The sequence below is a fragment of the Saccopteryx leptura genome, chromosome 6 (genome assembly GCF_036850995.1).
Source record: "Saccopteryx leptura isolate mSacLep1 chromosome 6, mSacLep1_pri_phased_curated, whole genome shotgun sequence".
NCBI lineage: Eukaryota > Metazoa > Chordata > Mammalia > Chiroptera > Emballonuridae > Saccopteryx > Saccopteryx leptura.
The window spans coordinates 33,477,317-33,496,352 of record NC_089508.1 but is presented as its reverse complement, the minus strand read 5'-3'; the positions used below and the strand labels follow the sequence as shown (position 1 = coordinate 33,496,352).

At 45.4% G+C, this 19,036-nt stretch overlaps 1 protein-coding gene across 2 annotated transcripts; it reads left to right on the top strand.

Moving 5' to 3' along the window:
* The first annotated feature begins 5,817 nt into the window (after positions 1 to 5,817).
* RDH12 (retinol dehydrogenase 12) lies at positions 5,818 to 18,288 on the top strand. Of its 2 annotated transcripts, none has more exons than XM_066343030.1 (7): positions 5,818 to 6,017; positions 7,771 to 7,889; positions 8,391 to 8,546; positions 9,223 to 9,327; positions 10,332 to 10,541; positions 13,466 to 13,655; positions 16,358 to 18,287. In XM_066343030.1, the coding sequence occupies exons 1-7, from the start codon at positions 5,950 to 5,952 to the stop codon at positions 16,458 to 16,460; spliced, it is 951 nt and encodes a 316-aa protein (XP_066199127.1). In that variant the 5' UTR covers positions 5,818 to 5,949; the 3' UTR covers positions 16,461 to 18,287. The 2 variants fall into 2 exon arrangements, with proteins under 2 accessions (XP_066199127.1, XP_066199126.1); XM_066343029.1 differs by having other exon boundaries at positions 5,819 to 5,993; positions 16,358 to 18,288.
* The last annotated feature ends 748 nt before the right edge of the window (positions 18,289 to 19,036 follow it).

Genomic DNA, 19,036 nt, shown 5'->3' with positions numbered 1-19,036 from the left:
TTCTGCTACTACACACAGTGGTGTCACGAGCCAGCCCAGCTAGTAATTCCAGGTCCTGAGTGAGAACAATGCAGAATGAAGAAAATAAACTTAAAGAGAAATAGGATGAAATTGAGAGATCTCTGCAACGAGCAAAACAGCCCCAGGTTTGTTTTATTATATAGCCATATGTAAATAAGGAAGTCTCCAATACAAAGTCACACATCTCCAAGGCAATCCAAGAATTATCCCAAGTGCAGAAACCCTACACCTTGCATAACTGAAATCAACCAACATCAGAACAAACAAAGGGTGAGAGGAAGGGCATGTAAATTGCTTCCAGCAACTTAAGCAAGCAAGTGAAGTGGGGGGATAGGATGAGTGCAAATACTCAGCTTCATAGCCAATATGGAGGTGGGGGGCGGAGAACTTAGCCTTTTGCTAAGCCTTGAACTGCAAGGGTTTTGCCACCTGCAGTCTCCTACACAGTGGTGCAAAAATGGCAAACATATGAATATGTGGAAGTGGAATGTTCAGGTCAAGGAGTATGTGCATAGCTTTAGTAGATGCTAGCATACTTCTCTCTGGAGGCAGTAACAATCAGAGCTCCCACTAGTGGTGCATCATTGTTTCTTCACACTCTTGTCAATGGACTGTGTGATAGTCTTTTTGATCTTTGTCAATCTGATAAGTGGCTCCCAGTGTAATTTTAATGTGCATCCCTTATTCTGAGTTAGGCTGAAGAGCCGCTTATATTTCCTTTTCTGTAAACTGTTATTTTAATTGCGTTGTTTATTCTTTTCCTTAGTGATTTGTAAGAGGTCTTTATCTACTAAATAAATTAGACTTGTGTACGATGCTTGCTGTGACTATTCCCGCACCACCACCCCTGTTTCTCTTTTGTTTTGCCTTGTGTGTAGTGGTTTCTGTCATGAAGAATTTATTTTGTATTATCTTTTTCAATTTCTGGGGTTCTTATCTTATTAGAAAGGTCTTACCACTCTAAAATTATTTTAAAATTTGTTCAATAGATCTTATTAATACTTAAATGGTTTAACTTTTCATATTTATATCTTTTATCTATTTTGAAATTTTGGTGTAAAGAGTAAGGTAAGGATCAAGTTTACTTTTTCCCAACTGGACAGCAAAGTATTATAATACTTTATTAAATCATTCATCTTCCCCCAACACTGATTTGAAATGGTGTTTTTCTAATCATATCTAAATTTCCATGTGTATTTGGGTCTATTTCTTGGTTTTCCATTTGTGTGCGTGTGTGTGTGTGTGTGTGTGTGTGTGTGTGTGTGTGTGTGACAGAGACACAGAGAGGGACAGATAGGAACAGGCAGACAGGAAGGGAGAGATGAGAAGCATCAATTCTTTGTTGTGGCACCTTAGTTATTCAGATTGCTTTCTCATTGTGCCTTGATGGGGGGGCTTCAGCAGACCAAGTAACCCCTTGCTCAAGCCAGCAACCTTAGGCTCAAGCTGGTGAGCCTTGTTCAAACAGATGAGCTCGCACTCAAGCTGGTGACCTTGGAGTTTTGAAACCGGGTCCTCCGCATCCCAGTCCGATGCTCTATCCACTGTGCCATCACCTGGTCAGGCGGTTTTCTATTCTTTTCTATTGATTTGTCTGACTATTCACTTGTCTGCACCACACTACTTAAATTATTATAGCTTTGTAATATAGTTTAACATTTGATAAGACTAATCAATCACCTGATGGTGGTCTTTGGGTTATAATATTTAACATGTTCTTTTTTTTTTTTTATAAATATTGTTTTCTAAGGTTTTCAATTTATTCATTTTAGAGAGGAGAGAGAAAGACAGAGACAGAGAGAGAAGGTGGGGAGGACAGGAAGCATCAACTCCCACATGCGCCTTGACCAGGCAAGCCCAGGGTTTTGAACCAGCAACCTCAGCATCTCCAGGTCGATGCCCCATCCACTGTGCCTCCACAGGTCAGGCTTAACATGTTCTTTTTAACACACTATTTGTGTATTTCCATGACTCTAGATGCCTTATATACCTTCTAATATCTTCTCTATGTTGCTCCAGAGCACTACATGCTGTATCTTAGAGTTCTTTGTCTCCCAGATAAACTCAAGATAAATTGAGCATCAACTCCCTTAATGCAGGGAATATTGGATTTGATTCATTTGAAATAAGGAGCCCAGAAAACATTAGTACAAAGGTACCCTTATTGAGGTTATTAGATATACTGTCTAATATAGGTATAGCATTGTGTCTGTTGTACTCGTTGACTGCAGCCCTGACTACATGGGGTAAGTAGGACTCTTAAGCATAAATCACCAACAGATCTTATTTTTACATATAACCTATGAGGTGTGGCAGACCTAGTGTCAACAGGTGTTGGGAGCAAAGGGCTCAGAGCAGCAAAGGGCTCTGCCTTGGGTCAGCCGATAGTATGTGGTTTCTTGACTTTCTGCAAAAAAAATATCACAACATGAGTCCAGGTGACTTTGAGAGTACATTTATTACATCTGGGGACAGTGAAATGAATGAAAGGCTTAGGAGAGAAAAACAACAGGAGAAAGACTAGAAGGAGCTGCTTTGGCTCTCTAGAAACATTATGGGAAAAAGTAGGCCACACTGGGCTGCATGAGCTCACTGAGAAGTAAATGCCAAGGCAGGGCTTCTGTCAGTTCACTGGAAAGTCAGAGAAAAAGGAGGCCTTTGGGAGCAGGTTCATGGAGTTAGCCCAGGATGAGCTGCTGCTGCTCACAGCTCTCCTGTTGCAAGTCTTATGTGGACCCATAGAATTTAGGAGAAAGAGAGCAGAGATACACGCTTAAGGGGAAAAGGCATAGGTGTGCTCTAGAGCAGTGGTCCCCAACCTTTTTTGGGCCACGGACCGGTTTAATGTCAGAAAATATTTTCACATACCGGCCTTTAGGGTGGGTCGGATAAATGTATCACATGACTGAGACAAGCGTCAAGAGTGAGTCTTTTTGTTTGTTTGTTTGTTTGGGTTTTTTTGGGGGTTTTTTTTGTATTTTTCTGAAGCTGGAAACGGGGAGAGACAGTCAGACAGACTCCCGCATGCGCCTGACCGGGATCCACCCGGCACGCCCACCAGGGGCGATGCTCTGCCCACCAGGGGGCGATGCTCTGCCCCTCCGGGGCCTCGCTCTGCCACGACCAGAGCCACTCTAGCACCTGGGGCAGAGGCCAAGGAGCCATCCTCAGCGCCCGGGCCATCTCTGCTCCAATGGAGCCCTGGCTGCAGGAGGGGAAGAGAGAGACAGAGAGGAAGGAGGGGGGGTGGGGGTGGAGAAGCAAATGGGCGCTTCTCCTATGTGCCCTGGCCGGGAATTGAACCCGGGTCCCCCACACGCCAGGCCGACACTCCACCGCTGAGCCAACCGGCCAGGGCCAAGAGTGAGTCTTAGACGGATGTAACAGAGGGAATCTGGTCATTTTTAAAAAATAAAACATCGTTCAGACTTAAATATAAATAAAACAGAAATAATGTAAGTTATTTATTCTTTCTCTGCGGACCGGTACTAAATGGCCCACAGACCGGTAACCAGTCCGCGGCCTGGGGGTTGGGGACCACTGCTCTAGAGAGAGCGCTGGTTGGGTCTCTAGTCTTGAGGCTTTTTATTTTTTGTCAGCCAGCAGGAATCCTAGGGGAAATTTCAGGGAATGGTCTTAACAAAATATTCATTAACTTTCCAGGTGTGTCTTTCAATATGCCGATTCATCAAAATGTGCCTATAGAGCAGTCAGAGTTATTTTCTGGTTAGCTTTATTTTCAAAGAAGGTCATCCATGAGGAACTAGGACTGAGTCAGGTCTGCCTCAGGATGGTCTAGAATGTGTAAACCATTTGCTCCTAAGTGTCCTTGGTTAGGAAAGATAAAACCTTGTGATTCATTGGCTCAAATTGTTTGGCCTTGTTTAGTTATTTTGTCTCAATTTTCCTTATTCCACTTGCCAAGGAATTTTCCTAACTTCTTTCTGTCCTGACTCAAAAGGACTCTGTTCAACCAACAGCACAATGTTAGCCCAGTGGACATCAACATCTAGGAGGTGCCAGCAACAAGATGTTAGGAGCTTCTGGAACTTTGATGTGTCTGCAGCTGACATTGTAGGTCTCTGCAGGAAACTGGAGCCACATTGAGAGAAATGGGAAGAGATAGGAAAAACCCTGGGGAATCAAGAGCGATTCTGCATGTAAATTATCTGGTTAGTTCATGTTTTATTTATCAGGCCCATGGGATTCCCAAGGGGCAGCAACTGTGCCTTTTAAATACTTGGCACAATGCCTGGTACCATGAAGTAAGTATATGTTAAGTGGATGGATGGATGGATGGATGGATGGACGGATGGACTGAGGAGTGAGGGCCTGAGTCCCAGCATGCCAAGGAGTCTTCTTTCATCACGTGTACCCTCCTGGAGCCTCTGCAGCTTCCCAGGAAGGAGCAGGATTGGGGCATGACTGCCAGGGTCGTGTCCTGATTCCTGGCTTGTTGTCCTGCCCAGGAGAGGAATGCCGAGGGAGTGAGTGCTGTGAACCCTACCTGTCCACCTCTAGGGGGCTCTGAGAGTTTCTGTTAGCTTTTCCCCTTGTGTTTCCTCTCTTTAACTGCACTCGATTGAAACATCACCCTCATTCATTACCTCTCCCTTTTCTACACCAAACCCTTGAGTAAGGCAAGTGGGATAGCAAGGGAGACAGGAACGAAGGCAGCCAATTTTAACAGCTAGCTCTTGTACAGCTAGTCTCTGTCTCAGATGGTCTACCTATTTAATTACCTGTTTAATACTTAAAACAGGTAAGTATAAATTTTTATTATGTCCTTTGTACAAGTGAGGAAACTGAATTAACACGGATGTTTAACGACTTGCACAGGGCTATGGAGCTTGTAAGTGCATCCGTTGGGATTTGAAGCAAAAAGTCTGTGCACTGAAACACTATACCTTTTCCTTGGCATCTATGTGTGTGTGTTAACTTCATTGAAGTATAACACAAAACACAGAAAAGTACACAAATTAAGTGTATGACTCAATGAATTTTCACAGAGTGAGCACACCTGTGTAACTGGGACCCTCTTTAAAGAATGAAACACTATCGGGTTTCCCAACATGTATCTTCCCCACCTCTACCCCTTCCCCACCAAAGGAAACCACTGTCCTGACTTCTCTCACTATCCTTCTAGGGCAGGGGTCGCAAACCTATGGCTCGCAAGCCAGATGTGGCTCTTTTGATGGCTGCATCTGGCTTGCAGACAAATCTTTAATAAAAAAAAATAACATTAAAAATATAAAACATTCTCATGTATTATAATCCATTTCCTACCACTCATGTTCATGGTTGCAGGTGGCTGGAGCTAATCACAGCTGTCCTCTGGGACAACACCAAATTTTTATTGGCTAATGCGTAATGTACACGGGTCGTTGTATGGCTCTCACGGAATTATATTTTAAAATATGTGGCGTTTGTGGATCTCTCAGCCAAAAAGGTTCCTGACCTCTGTTCTAGGGTTTTTTTCCTTGTCTTTCTATTTTAATCGCATTTGTATTTCAAGTATCATGGGGTCTGTTGCTAAAGCTAAAAGTACTCTATCTTGCAGGAGTAGAAGTGGGTGGTTAGAGAGAACAAATTCACTAGATAAAAGAAATAATTGAATGTGGGAAAGTTAGAGGGCAGTTGTCATTTCTCCTTATTCTCTTTGCTGGTTATTGTGAGGCTCTACTCCTTCTTCCGTCCTCCTCCCCCAGGACTACATCTCCCAGCAGGCTGTGCTCTGACAGCTCTCGGATTTAAATAGGATTCTGGGCTACACTTAGAGCCAGGCTGTTGCTGAGAGCAGGAGAGGAGCTAGGAGAAGAAGAAGCAGCAAGAAGCAGCCAAGAGTTGGAGCCAGACCAGGAGCCCGAGTCAGAGTTAAGAGACGAAGTTGTTTTTGCAAAAGCCGCAGCAACTAAAGAAGTTGAAAAGATGATGGTTATCTTGGGACTGCTCACCTCCTTCCTTTCCTTCCTGTACGTGATAGCTCCATCCATCAGGTTTGTCTTAATTCAGTAACTCATACAATATTTTACAAAGCCCTACGTCGGGAGCCACAGAACTTGTAAACAGATGAATTCTCAGCTGCTGAAAGAAGAGAAAAAGGGACAGAGCTCAAGGGAGAGAAAGTCAGGGCAGACAAAGCAGAAAGGAAGGAGGTAATTATGGATACCATGAAGGAAAACAAGAAGGAGGCACCTGGGTCTGGGAGTGGCATTCTGATGCTAGTGGAAGGCTGAGTGGATGACTATTAAGTAGCTTGGCAGACAACTTAGGTGGAAGTCCTTGCTCGTTCACTCTGTTCCCGTGGGTTCCTCAGAAGGTCTTCCTTTCTTCGTTGTTTCTAGTTCAGGTGGCCCTGCTCGGTTGCCATGGGTGGTCATTATTGAGGGACTCATTGTGAAGTACCAGGCATTTGGGGGAGGAAACAAACTCTCTTTCCTCAACTAATGAATATTTTGAGATGACTTTTTGTTTGTTTGTTTTTTACAGAGACAGAGAGAGTCAGAGAAAGGGATAGATAGGGACAGACAGACAGGAACGGAGAGAGATGAGAAGCATCAATTATTAGTTTTTCGTTGTGACACCTTAGTTGTTCATTGATTGCTTTCTCATATGTGCCTTGACTGTGAGCCTTCAGCAGACTGAGTAACCCCTTGCTGGAGCCAGCGACCTTGGGTCCAAGCTGGTGAGCTTTGTTCAAACCAGATGAGCCCGTGCTCAAGCTGACAACCTTGGGGTCTCGAACCTGGGTCCTCCGCATCCCAGTCCAGCGCTCTCTCCACAGCGCCACCACCCAGTCAGGCTGAGATGACTTTTTTTGCTGTGGGATTTCTGGGGGTGTCAAAGAAATGTGTGTTCTGAGTAGAGAATTTTAAGTTGCTGAGGATAAAGACGGTTCCGTGGACATAATCCTGCTCAGAGTGCTGCTCTAGGTCCTGGCATAGGAACCCGTGTTCACATTTCAGTTTTGCCACCATGAACAAGTGACTTGAACTTCTTTGAGCCTCAGTTTTCTCTGCTGTAATATAGGGATAATAAAAGAGAGGCTGAGAGGATTACAATAAATTTCCTATGGAAAGTACCTAGCCTAGTGCCTGGCAGTTGAATGATTCTCAGAAAATCATCTCCCCTATCCCACCCTCAATTTGGAACTTGTCAAGTAAACTTTATATAAAAAGATGCTCTCTGCAGAGGTCTGACAAGGGAGGTTTTCTCTCTGTGAACTGATGGCTAGAATGACATCTCTGGAAGAATGACAAAAATACCTCTGAAAGATGCTGACTCTCTAAAACTAGAGAGAGAGCCACATGTGTATGTGGGACCCCTTGAGGTGGTATCATCAGCTATTCACCGTTGACACTTACTGAAGACCTAAGGCTCAAGGACCACTGATTCCACTAATGCACTTTGCACATGTTTTAATGCAAGTTAGAGGAGGAAGCTGATTTCCGGGGACCTCTAGAGATAAGAACTGTCTAATAAGGAAGGTCCCCCTTGACCCGGCTCACGAGCGCTTATTCTGTTTGCCAAGATGATCACTGTAGCATCCGGACACATGACCTTCCAACCTGAGTTGATGAGCAGGAGATCCCCTTGCCCACCTGGAAAATGTCTCCTGGAGATCAGCTTCTTTAGGTCTCCTGACAACAACTGAAAGAAATTCTTCTTTGGGGCTGGATGGATTTTATGTATCTCGGTATGGAATTGGGAAGGGTGGTGCATGAATGCTTTTGTTTCCCTTGCTTATAGGAGGTTCTTTGCTGGTGGGGTTTGCAGAACAAGTGTGCAGCTTCCTGGGAAGGTAGTGGTGATCACTGGTGCCAACACAGGCATCGGCAAGGAGACGGCCAGAGAGCTCGCTCGCAGAGGCAAGTCTCCCTACTTCCCTGTCCACGGGGCAGCACCTCCTGCCGTTCTCCCCGGGGGCTCTGCCCGCATTTCCTCATCTTTCCTCCTGGCCTTGGAGGCGCTGGCCAAGAATTCAAGGAACCTGGAATTCAAGTCCAGCTGTGACACCAACTTACCTTGTGGCCTTAAACAAACCTTCTTTTCTCCCCGCTCCCTTCCTATGATATAAAGTAAGAAAAACAATGGTGTCTGTGTATAGTATTGGTCCAGTCTATTTTTCTAAAAGGAGATGCTAAGCAACATTAAATATCAGAGTGTAAAAACCAGGGTTCCCAGCCTGGAGATAAGCTGATAGCAAGGAGAATGAGCAGTATGGCAGTGAGAATCCTAAAGTGGCGATATAGCCACTCATTGCTATAGGAATGATGGGAGAAGGCTTTGTCACCCAGTCCCAAGTTCACTTACTATACTCTTGTTTCAGCCTAGGGTCTGGACATGTTGCCTTTTATTTTCTTCCCCAGGAGCCCGAGTATACATTGCCTGCCGAGATGTACTGAAGGGGGAGTCTGCCGCCAGTGAAATCCGAGCTGATACCAAGAACTCCCAGGTGCTGGTGCGGAAACTGGACCTATCGGATACCAACTCCATCCGAGCCTTTGCTGAAGGCTTTCTGGCAGGTAAAGCCCAGGTAGATAGCTCGAAAAGCAAGATGCTGGGTGTGGGTGGAGCTGGTCCACCTGAACCGTCTCTGACCCTTACATCAGAATTATCATGGAATGCACTGGACAGGTTCTGCCACATGAACCAGCAGGGCTGGGAATTGACAAGGAGGAGGCAGGTGGACGAGCTGGGCAGGATCCTTATCATCCTTTGCTTCTGTACTGGGAATGCACCAGCTCCCTGTCCGGGCTTGTACCTTGGCATCAAGGTACGGCCCTGATGCCACTCACTATTTTCATTCTGAGAAGCAAACTTCTGTGGCCACAGGCACCAAATGAGGTTGTGTTGCTGCCAAAATTCTACTGTATCTTGGAAAATAACCAACTTTTACTAATGACTATGAAATCCATGAGGGACAGTTACCACATCTGTCTTGTTTTACTACTGTATGACCAGGACCCAGCAGAGTAGGCATGGCCCACAGTCAGTACTCAGTACATATTTGCTGAATGAAAGGATGTATGAATGAATGGTGTCCAGGAAGATATCAATAACTAACATTAGAAACCAAAGTAACAGTGGTTATTGAATAGCACTATGATAGGTCCAAAGGCATGAAGTAAATCCTCCGGACTGTGATGGGCGGTGAGCAGACTCCTTGCTAACTACAGGGTCTCCTTGGTTGTGTTATAGAAGAAAAGCAGCTCCATATTCTGATCAACAATGCAGGAGTGATGATGTGTCCATATTCCAAGACAGCTGATGGCTTTGAAACCCACCTGGGAGTCAACCACCTGGGTAAGTTCCTTTGAGTGACTGAAAAGCCAGGGTGACCCCACCTTGTTTTCTGTAGGTGTAGATGATCTTACACCAGTGCCAAGAATCTCCAGTGGTCCTACTGAAGGCTAGGCTTCCAATAGACTAGACATACTGGTTTTTTGTTCACCATCCTTCTTCTGCCCATACCATTAAGAAGCCCCTAAAACTTGGAGATATTAGGAAGAAAAATGCCATTCTTGAGTGGGGATGTGGTAGTCAAGCCTTGCCAAGCAGGGCCTGGCATGAGGGCTGCAGGAGTCTGTGTTTGGCTGGAGGGAGTCACATCTATAACTGAGGGCCAGGAAAGCCAAAAGTGGGTCAATGGAAGAGGCAAACCTTGAGGACTTGAGGTATGGGAGAGGCTGGGGTTCCGAATTTATGGTGACTGGTCTAGAGAGGAGATCATTGAATGTATTCCCTAATCCTAGACAGATGTTCTTTTCCCTGATTGTTCCACTCTTCCCTCTGTACCGGGTCTACCTGAACCCACAGCTGTGTGATCAAGGCCATAAGGGGTTTGGAAGCCAGCAGGTGGCACTTATCCTGACCTGGGTAAGGGCAGAGATTCAGACAAGTACAGGTTAAGTCTATATTGCCTTACCTATAGTTTAGCTCTGGCCCTTGCCTTATGGAATCTACTTACTCGGACTGCTTGATCATTAGCACTGAGTTACTGTATTTTTTGCTCCATAAGACACACCTAGGGTTTTAAGGAGGAAAATAAGAAAAAAATAATTCCCAAATGGTGTGTTAAACTATTTAATAAAATACCGTATTTTTCGCTCCATAAGATGCACAGGCATTTTCTCCTCTACTGTTGGGGGGGAAAAAGTGCATCTTATGGAGCGAAAAATATGGTACATCAAAATTTGTTCACACACAGAAGATAGTGAACTAATGCTGAAGTCCTGTCATCAGCCCCCATCCCCTGAGCCTGGGCAGCCACTCCACTCTTCAATCTTCCCTGCTGGCTCTCCTTGCAGGCCATTTCCTTCTCACCCACTTGCTCCTGGAGCGGCTGAAGGAGTCTGCTCCTGCACGGGTAGTGAACCTGTCATCAGTGGTCCACATTGCTGGCAAGATTCGCTTCCACGACCTCCACGGTGAGAAGCGCTACAGCCGGGGTTTTGCTTATTGCCACAGCAAACTGGCCAACGTGCTTTTTACTCGCCAGCTGGCCAAGAAGCTCCAAGGTAAGTCTGGAGAAAGGGCTGGGGCTGGGATAGCAAAAGCAGGGTCTTCAGTCCAGATCGGAAGTTCACAGAAATTTCTGAAGTAGCTCTATGCACTAAAGAGAATGAGGTTATAAGCAGAATAAAAACAGAGTTCTTGCACCTGGGAAGCTTAAAATTGAATAAAGGTAAGGAACCTATATATTGACCTTACATTTATATCAATTCTTTGATCTATTCCCTCATTTTTTCTTCACAAAAATCTCTTGCGGCCCTGGCCGGTTGGCTCAGTGGTAGAGCGTTGGCCTGGCGTGCAGGAGTCCCAGGTTCGATTCCCGGCTAGGGCACACAGGAGAAGCACCCATCTGCTTCTCTACCCCCCCCCCCTTCCTCTCTGTTTCTCTCTTCCCCTCCCGCAGCCGAGGCTCCATTGGAGCCAAAAGATGGCCCGGGCACTGGGGATGGCTCCTTAGCCTCTGCTCCAGGAGCTAGAGTGGCTCTGGTCGCGACAGAGCGATGCCCCGATGGGCAGAGCATCACCCCCTGGTGGGCGTGCCGGGTGGATCCCGGCTGGGCGCATGCGGGAGTCTGACTGACTGCCTCCCCATTTCCAGCTTTGGAAAAGTAAAAAAAAAAAAAAAAAAAAAAAAAAATCTCTTGCAACAGGCAGAGCAGATATTATTATTATATGGATCCAAACGGAGGTCCACAGAGGTGCCAGCCCAAGCTTACATGGCAAGTGAAGGAGTTGGGGCCGGAATGTAGGACTCTGCTTTAATTCAGAGTACTTCCTTCTGTGTGCTATTGGCTGAGTTCATGTGGTGAGCTGAGTGACAGGTGCTACTGTTCAGGGTCAGAGAGGTGTAGGGGTGGATGGCAACCCCCTGAGTCCGAGTTCTTGCTCTACCACATACTAGCCACATGTGTATGTGAACACGTCCCTTCAACCTCCCCTGACTGCATCCCCTCAACTTTAAAATGAGGTGAGGCCTCTCTCAATCCTGTGATTCTGTGTCTTCCTGGAGTTTTCCTTGAGCTGCTGGCTTTGACATCTGCAAATCACGGGAACTGTTTGCTACGCTGAATAAGCTAGAGTTCGGGAACAATGGTATTTACTCTCAGAACACGGAAGGGAGAAGAATAGGGCAATCAGGAGAAGAAATGATAATAATGACAATAATAATTGAGAGTTTTGCATGTGTCATGTACGGTAGATGCCTTAACTCATGTAACACAGCATTCCTCTGAGGTGGGTGCTACTGTTTTACCCTACTCTACCAAAAAAAAAAAAAAAAAAGAAAAGAAAAGAAAAAAAAAAGGCACAGATACATTAAGAAACTTAGGACTAAGCACGTTTCCTAGCTGGGCCAGGATTTAAATCCAGAGAGTCTAACTCCAGAGTCCATGTCTTTTTTTTTTTTTTTTTTCCTAAGCCAGAAACGGGGAGGCAGTCAGACAGACTCCCGTATGCACCCAACCGGGATCCACCTGGCATGCCCACCAGGGGGCGATGCTCTGCCCATCCGGGGCGTCGCTCTGTTGTGACCAGAGCCATTCTAGCGCCTGAGGCAGAGACCACGGAGCCATCCTCAGCGCCCCGGCAAACTTTGCTCCAATGGAGCCTTGGCTGCAGGAGGGGAAGAGAGAGACAGAGAGGAAGGAGAGGGGGAGGGGTGGAGAAGCAGATGGGCGCTTCTCCTGTGTGCCCTGGCCGGAATCAAACCCGGGACTCCTGCATGCCAGGCCGACGCTCTACCACTGAGCCAACCGGCCAGGTCCCAGAGTCCTTGCCTTTACATGGAGTTCAGACCTTGGTCCTGCAACCTCCTAGTGCATGACCTCGGGCAATTTACTTAAACCTCTCTGTGATGAGGCCTCAGTTTCTTCAGGTGTAAATGGACATCTTGATATAACTTATCTCACAAGCCTCTTTGAGAATCAAATGAGATAATGCAGGTAAAGAATGTAGTAAGGCCCTTGCACATAATAAGTATAAATATTAAAAATAGTGGAGGCGGCCCTGGCCGGTTGGCTCAGTGGTAGAGCGTCGGCCTGGCGTGCGGGGGACCCGGGTTCGATTCCCGGCCAGGGCACATAGGAGAAGCGCCCATTTGCTTCTCCACCCCCACCCCCTCCTTCCTCTCTGTCTCTCTCTTCCCCTCCCGCAGCCGAGGCTCCATTGGAGCAAAGATGGCCCGGGCGCTGGGGATGGCTCCTTGGCCTCTGCCCCAGGCGCTAGAGTGGCTCTGGTCGCGGCAGAGCGACACCCCGGAGGGGCAGAGCATCGCCCCCTGGTGGGCAGAGCGTTGCCCCTGGTGGGCGTGCCGGGTGGATCCCGGTCGGGCGCATGCGGGAGTCTGTCTGACTGTCTCTCCCCGTTTCCAGCTTCAGGAAAAAAAAAAAAAAAAAAATAGTGGAGGCACCAGGGGTGCCTGGGGGGTGTTAACCCCCACCATCTCCATCGACACCTCTCAATCTACACCTCACATCATGTGCTTGTCCGACATATGCAGCTCAATACGCTAGCTTCCTTCCTTTCAAACAGACTGCTTCCCTTAAGCCCTTCCTCTAGAAATCCCAAAGACACCACTGTCCATATCTGACACTACTACTGCTACTAATAGTAGTATCAGTAGCACAACCGGTACATGTCGTTGTTTCTGTTATTAATAGTTACACCACAGAGAAAGGTGACGCTATCATAGAAGAACCTTCAACCAAGCATTCTGTTTGGAGCACAGAAGGCTGAAAAGGCTATAGATCATTCTGGAAGAGATCATTTAATTATTAGGCAGGTGTTACCTGGCCAGGAGTGGCACCTTCTGAATCATGGGGTTCTGCTTCATGAGTCCCTTCTTCTCACCTGTGCATTCTGCAGCAGGAAGTGAGCAGTTTCCTGGGGCTCAGAGTGTGTGCCCGGTCTAACTGTGCTCTCTTCGCCATAGGCACGGGGGTCACCACCTACGCAGTGCACCCAGGCATCGTCCGCTCCGAGCTGGTCCGGCACTCCTTCCTGCTGTGCCTGCTCTGGCGGCTCTTCTCGCCCTTCGTCAAGTCAGCACGGGAGGGGGCCCAGACCAGCCTGCACTGCGCCCTGGCTGAGGGCCTGGAGCCCCTGAGCGGCAAGTACTTCAGGTGCGTGTTGGCAGCGCAGGTTCTCTTCCCACTTCTGTGCGTGGTGGTGAGACGCAGGGCGCCCGACCTTTGAGCCCCCGGTGGCCGAGTTTGAGCCTCATAGCCGAATCCAGGTTTGGGTCAGGCCTGCAAACCAAGTGCTGTTACTTTTCCACGGGAACTTACATGGGAAACTTGGCAAGAGTTGCTTTTGTGGCTCTATTGTATACCTGTGTGCATGTTTCCAGGAAAGATTGTAGCTTTCTGAGAGCTGTTAGAGAAAACTGTCCCTGTGATTGTGCTTCGAAAGGACATTAGCAGGCTCTCTGGATCCCTGCTTTCCTCGTTGAAACTTCTGGCTGACTCTTTTCATGCATTCTTTACCACCACTTAGCACACAGTGATGGGGCAAGGTCACTGTCCTCGGTGTGAACTCTGTCTTCCCGTGCTGCCAAGACTGGCACTGTTGGAATAGATAGATATTTCGATGTTGAGTCTTATCACAAGCTCAGTTTGGGAATAAAGGGAAGCTCGGGATTAAAACTCCTTCCTTTTCGCCTGACCTGTGGTGGCGCAGTGGATAAAGCATCGACCTGGAACGCTGAGGTCGCCGGTTCAAAACCCTGGGCTTGCCTGGTCAAGGCACATATGGGAGTTGATGCTTCTTGCTCCTCCCTTCCCCTTCTCTCTCTCTCTCTCTCCTCTCTAAAAAAAAATTAATAAAAGAAAAAATTAAATATTAAAAAAAAACAAAACAACTTTTTCCTTTTCTATGGCTTGATCCAGCCCAGCCTGCTCTTCTGTCTCACTTTGTTCTGGACTGTTCATTGCTGCACCACTTGTAAGTGAAGCATTGGAAATAACCTTAGTATCCAACAATAGGGCAATGGATAAATGATAATAGTTAATATCATTTGAGCTCTTGCAAAGTGTTGGGCACTTTTCTAAGTATCTTACATGTATTAATTGATACAATCATCACAGTTCTATGAGTTAGATAATATTATTATTCCCATTTTACAGGTGAAGAAACTGAGGCACAGAATAATTAACTTACTCAAGACTATATAGTTTGTAAGTGGTAGACCTGGGTTTTAAACCTAAGTCGTCGTCTGGCTCTAGAGCTATGCTGTTCAGGATGGTTGGCACCTGTCATATGCAGCTATTAAGCACCTGAAACATGGCTAATTGAAATTGAAATGTGTTGTCAGTATAATAGGCACCAGATTTTGAATAATATGAAAATAGATGTGTAAAATATTTCATTAATTTCCTCCCATTGATTGAGAGAGGGAGAGGAAGAATTAGAGAGAGAGAGTAGCATCAACTCATTGTTCCACTTAGTTGTTCCATTTTTTTAGCTGTATAATCATTGATTGCTTCTTGTATGTGATTTCACTGAGGATTGAACCTGTGATTTGGGTGTGCCGGGATGACAATTTATTCACAGAGTCACCCGGCTAGGGCCATTAATAATTTTTTGTAGGCTTGACTTGTAGTGGCACAGTGGATAAAGTGTTGACTTGGAATGCTGAGGTTGCCAGTTTGAAACCCCAGGCCTGCCTGGTCAAGACACCTATGAGAAGCAACTATTATGAGTTGATGCTTCCTGCTTCTTCACCCCAACCTCCTTCTCTCGCTCTCTCTCCTTTCTCTAAAATAATAATAATAATAATAATAATTTTTAATAGTGATTACAGGCTGAAATGATTTAATATTGGGTTAAATAAAACATACTACTAAAATTAACTTCACTCATTTATTTTTACTTTTTAAAGCATACTTTAAAAATTGTACTAGAAAAGTTAAAATTACATCTGCAGCTCACATCATATTTCTATTAGACAATTCTACCCTATGGTATATATTTAACATCACTGCCTTAAATATGTGATAAAATATTATATAATCACCAAATAAAGTATTTTCAAATAATATTTAATGAGAAAATGCTCATGATATAATATTATAAGAAAAACTGCAATACAAAACTATATAATTATCATTATAAATACAATTAAAACAGTCTGGAAAGATACACTGCGAATCATAGTAGTGGTTAGTGTGAAGGAGTTTGAGGGACAAAGGGAGTGAGAAGAATTGTTAACTTTTACTCCAGGTATTTCTTTATTATTTAAACAACACTTTTTAAAGATCACATATTTATTAATTGTACAATTGAAATATACTCTGTTAACCACAGAACGATATCCTCCCCAATATGATTTCAGTTTTGTATAAAAGAACAAAAGACTATATATCTGTTTACATACAAACAAAGCAAACAAGAGTATAAGGAAAGTAATGAACTCCTTGACTTTTCTTCTTTATCTGTACTGCCTTTTCCACGAAGGTAGGCAATGACCTGCAGTATAGTAATGATACCTTTGACCTGGTCACCAGTAAAAGTATAATATTTTCATGTCACCTTGCAGTTATTGTAGATTTCTCAAATGTCACTTCTGCTTACTACTACTTTGAAATCCAGTGCTAACGTAGACCCAGCTGCAGCTCTTGTTACAGAATACATTAATAAAGAAGCCTATGTATTACTATATCATGGATTCTTTTACAGTATTTAAAACTGCATCTCAATATAATTAGTTTCTTTTCATCCAATATATTGTATAGTTTTAGAAATATATTTTGAGAAAGAGACCATAAACTCTTCCAGACTATCAGTTTCCACTCCTGGATGTTTACGTTGTTTCTCTGCCCTCCAGTGACTGCAAGAGGACCTGGGTGTCTCCAAACGCCCGGAATAATGAAACAGCTGAGCGTCTGTGGAGCGTCAGCTGTGAGCTTCTAGGAATTGAATGGAAGTAGAGCTGATAGAAGAGTCTCTGCTTTATCTAGCCTGCGCCATAATGAAAGGGGACCAAGAAGAAGGCCAGCCCTGAAGGATTATCCTCCCAGTGGGCTGCGTTTGCAAATCCTGCACTCCTTCTAATCTCCTGACCCTTCTGGAAACCTTTACACCCAACCCTCTTGTGAGGCTGGCTCATGGCATGAGATGTTCACACCATGGAACATTTTTTCTCTAAGACTTGCAGAGTCAGCCGCCCTCTCTGGGCAGGAGTAAGCAGATGCCAGACTGAGCACAGAGATGATGAAAGAGCCTGGAAAGCTGGGTCAGTTTCCTCATCAATACCAGAAATGCCAACCAGCCAACCAGCATGCTCAGCTGAGGTGACAGGAACATCAGTGTTATACATTTCTAGGGACTATAGACTCAAACTACTGACTGATCTCTTTCATCTTTGAAATACTAGTCACAACTCGGAAGTCTGGACCAACTCAGGAAAGTCTTGGCTTAACCTTGGCCAACTTCGGTTCCTTCTTCTGAGCCACTGTAAAGCTGGACATTCCTATTTTCTTTTTCCACTTCTTCTTAAAAAATTAAAAATTTATTATTTATTGATTTTAGAGAGAGAAGAAAGGAGGGAGAGAGAGAGAAAAATATCGATTTGTTGTTCCACTTATTTAGGCATTCGTTAGTTGATTCTTGTATGTGCCATGATTGGAGATCAAACCCACAACCTTGGCATATTGGGATGATGCTCTCACCAACTGAGCTACCTGGCCAGGGATGGACTTGTCTATTTTCAATGATATAGATGGTTTCCTTTTCTAAAGCATTCCCTTTTCCTCAATTTTTAGAGGAACTAGACTACACATCTTATTGCCTATTTTCTCAGGGTAGTAAGAGAGAAATGGAACAAAGCAGGGGAGCCAGCCTTCTAGCTTAGTGGGTAGTATCTCACCCTACTCACCACCCATAATCCTTTTATAATATCAGATCTTTTTTTTTTTTTGTATTTTTCTGAAGTAAGAAGCGGGGAGGCAGAGAGACAGACTCCTGCATGTGCCCGACTGGGATCCACCCGGCCTGCCCACTAGGGGGCCATGCACTGTTGCAACTGGGGCCATTCTGGCACCTGAGGTGAGGCCATGGAGCCATCCTCAGCACCTGGGCCATCTTTGCTCCAATGGAGCCTTGGCTGCAGGAGGGGAAGAGAGAGTAGAAAGAAGGGAGAGGGGAAGGGTGGAAAAGCAGATGGATGCCTCTGCTGTGTGCCCTCGCTGGGAATCGAATCTGGGACTTCCACACACTGGGTGCATGCTCTACAACTGAGCCAACTGGCCAGGGCTTATAATATCATATCTTATAATGCATTATTAAGATGGTGTAAAATAAGATGTTTTGGTTGTGTATTTTCTCAAGTTTCTTCTAGCTCTTACATTTTATTATCTAAGAAGTGATAGAGTGACCTCAATTACACAGATGCTAAACTTCACTAAAGATCAAGGCCAGAGGGAATATGGAACTTCATTTAATTTGATACATCGATGCAGAGAAATCAAGACCTGATAAACCCTCTACCTGAAATCAAAGGTCTTCTCTCATCTGGCTTCCCTGCTCACCTGTGCTGTGACCTCAGATGACCTACTTCTTGTCTCAAATGCGTGAAGTCACCAAGAAGAGTCAGAGAGTCATGCCTAATCTGTCAGCCAATTAACCCAAGAAGTTGTGTTGTGGCATCTGGTGACAGAAATGCCCTTTTTTTCCATAGCAAGTAGATTAAAAAAACAAACACACACACCTTTTTATTATGGAAATTTTTTTTTTTTCTTTTTTCATTTTTCTGAAGCTGGAAACAGGGAGAGACAGTCAGACAGACTCCCACATGCGCCGACCGGGATCCACCCGGCACGCCCACCATGGGGCGACGCTCTGCCCACCAGGGAGCGATGCTCTGCCCATCCTGGGCGTCGCCATGTTGCGACCAGAGCCACTCTAGCGCCTGAGGCAGAGGCCACAGAGCCATCCCCAGCGCCCGGGCCATCTTTGCTCCAATGGAGCCTTGGCTGCGGGAGGGGAAGAGAGAGACAGAGAGGAAAGCGCGGCGGAGGGGTGGAGAAGCAAATGGGCGCTTCTCCTGTGTGCCCTGGCTGGGAATCGAACCCGGGTCCTCCGCACGCTAGGCCGACGCTCTACCGCTGAGCCAACCGGCCAGGGCTATTATGGAAATTTTTAAGTAGACAAAAGTAAACAAATAATATCATGAATTCTCATGTACTTGCCTGTCATCCAGCTTCAACATGAACATTCTGTCAGTTTTGTTTCATCTATATTTCCCCCATGACATTTTGGGGATGGGGTGAGATATTTGAAAGCACATTCTAGTATTACATATTCACCAATAAATATTTTAATATGTTTATCTAAATAAGATAAAAAAAACCCCACAATACTGTATGCGAACAAAAAAGGGGCTACGCGGTAGACCCGACAAGCTCAGGGAGGCCACATGGCAGGCCCGACAAGCTCGGTGATCAAAAGTTAACCAGACAGGATGGTCTGGTCACAAAGTTCTAACTGGGCCTGACCTGTGGTGGCG

Excerpts from the sequence above, each read along its gene's own strand:
- RDH12 (XM_066343030.1), top strand. The coding sequence starts at position 5,950 with ATGATGGTTATCTTGGGACTGCTCACCTCCTTCCTTTCCTTCCTGTAC. Across the intron at positions 7,890-8,390 it reads CAGAGAGCTCGCTCGCAGAG|GAGCCCGAGTATACATTGCC; the intron begins GCAAGTCTCCCT and ends TTTCTTCCCCAG. Across the intron at positions 8,547-9,222 it reads TGCTGAAGGCTTTCTGGCAG|AAGAAAAGCAGCTCCATATT; the intron begins GTAAAGCCCAGG and ends GTTGTGTTATAG.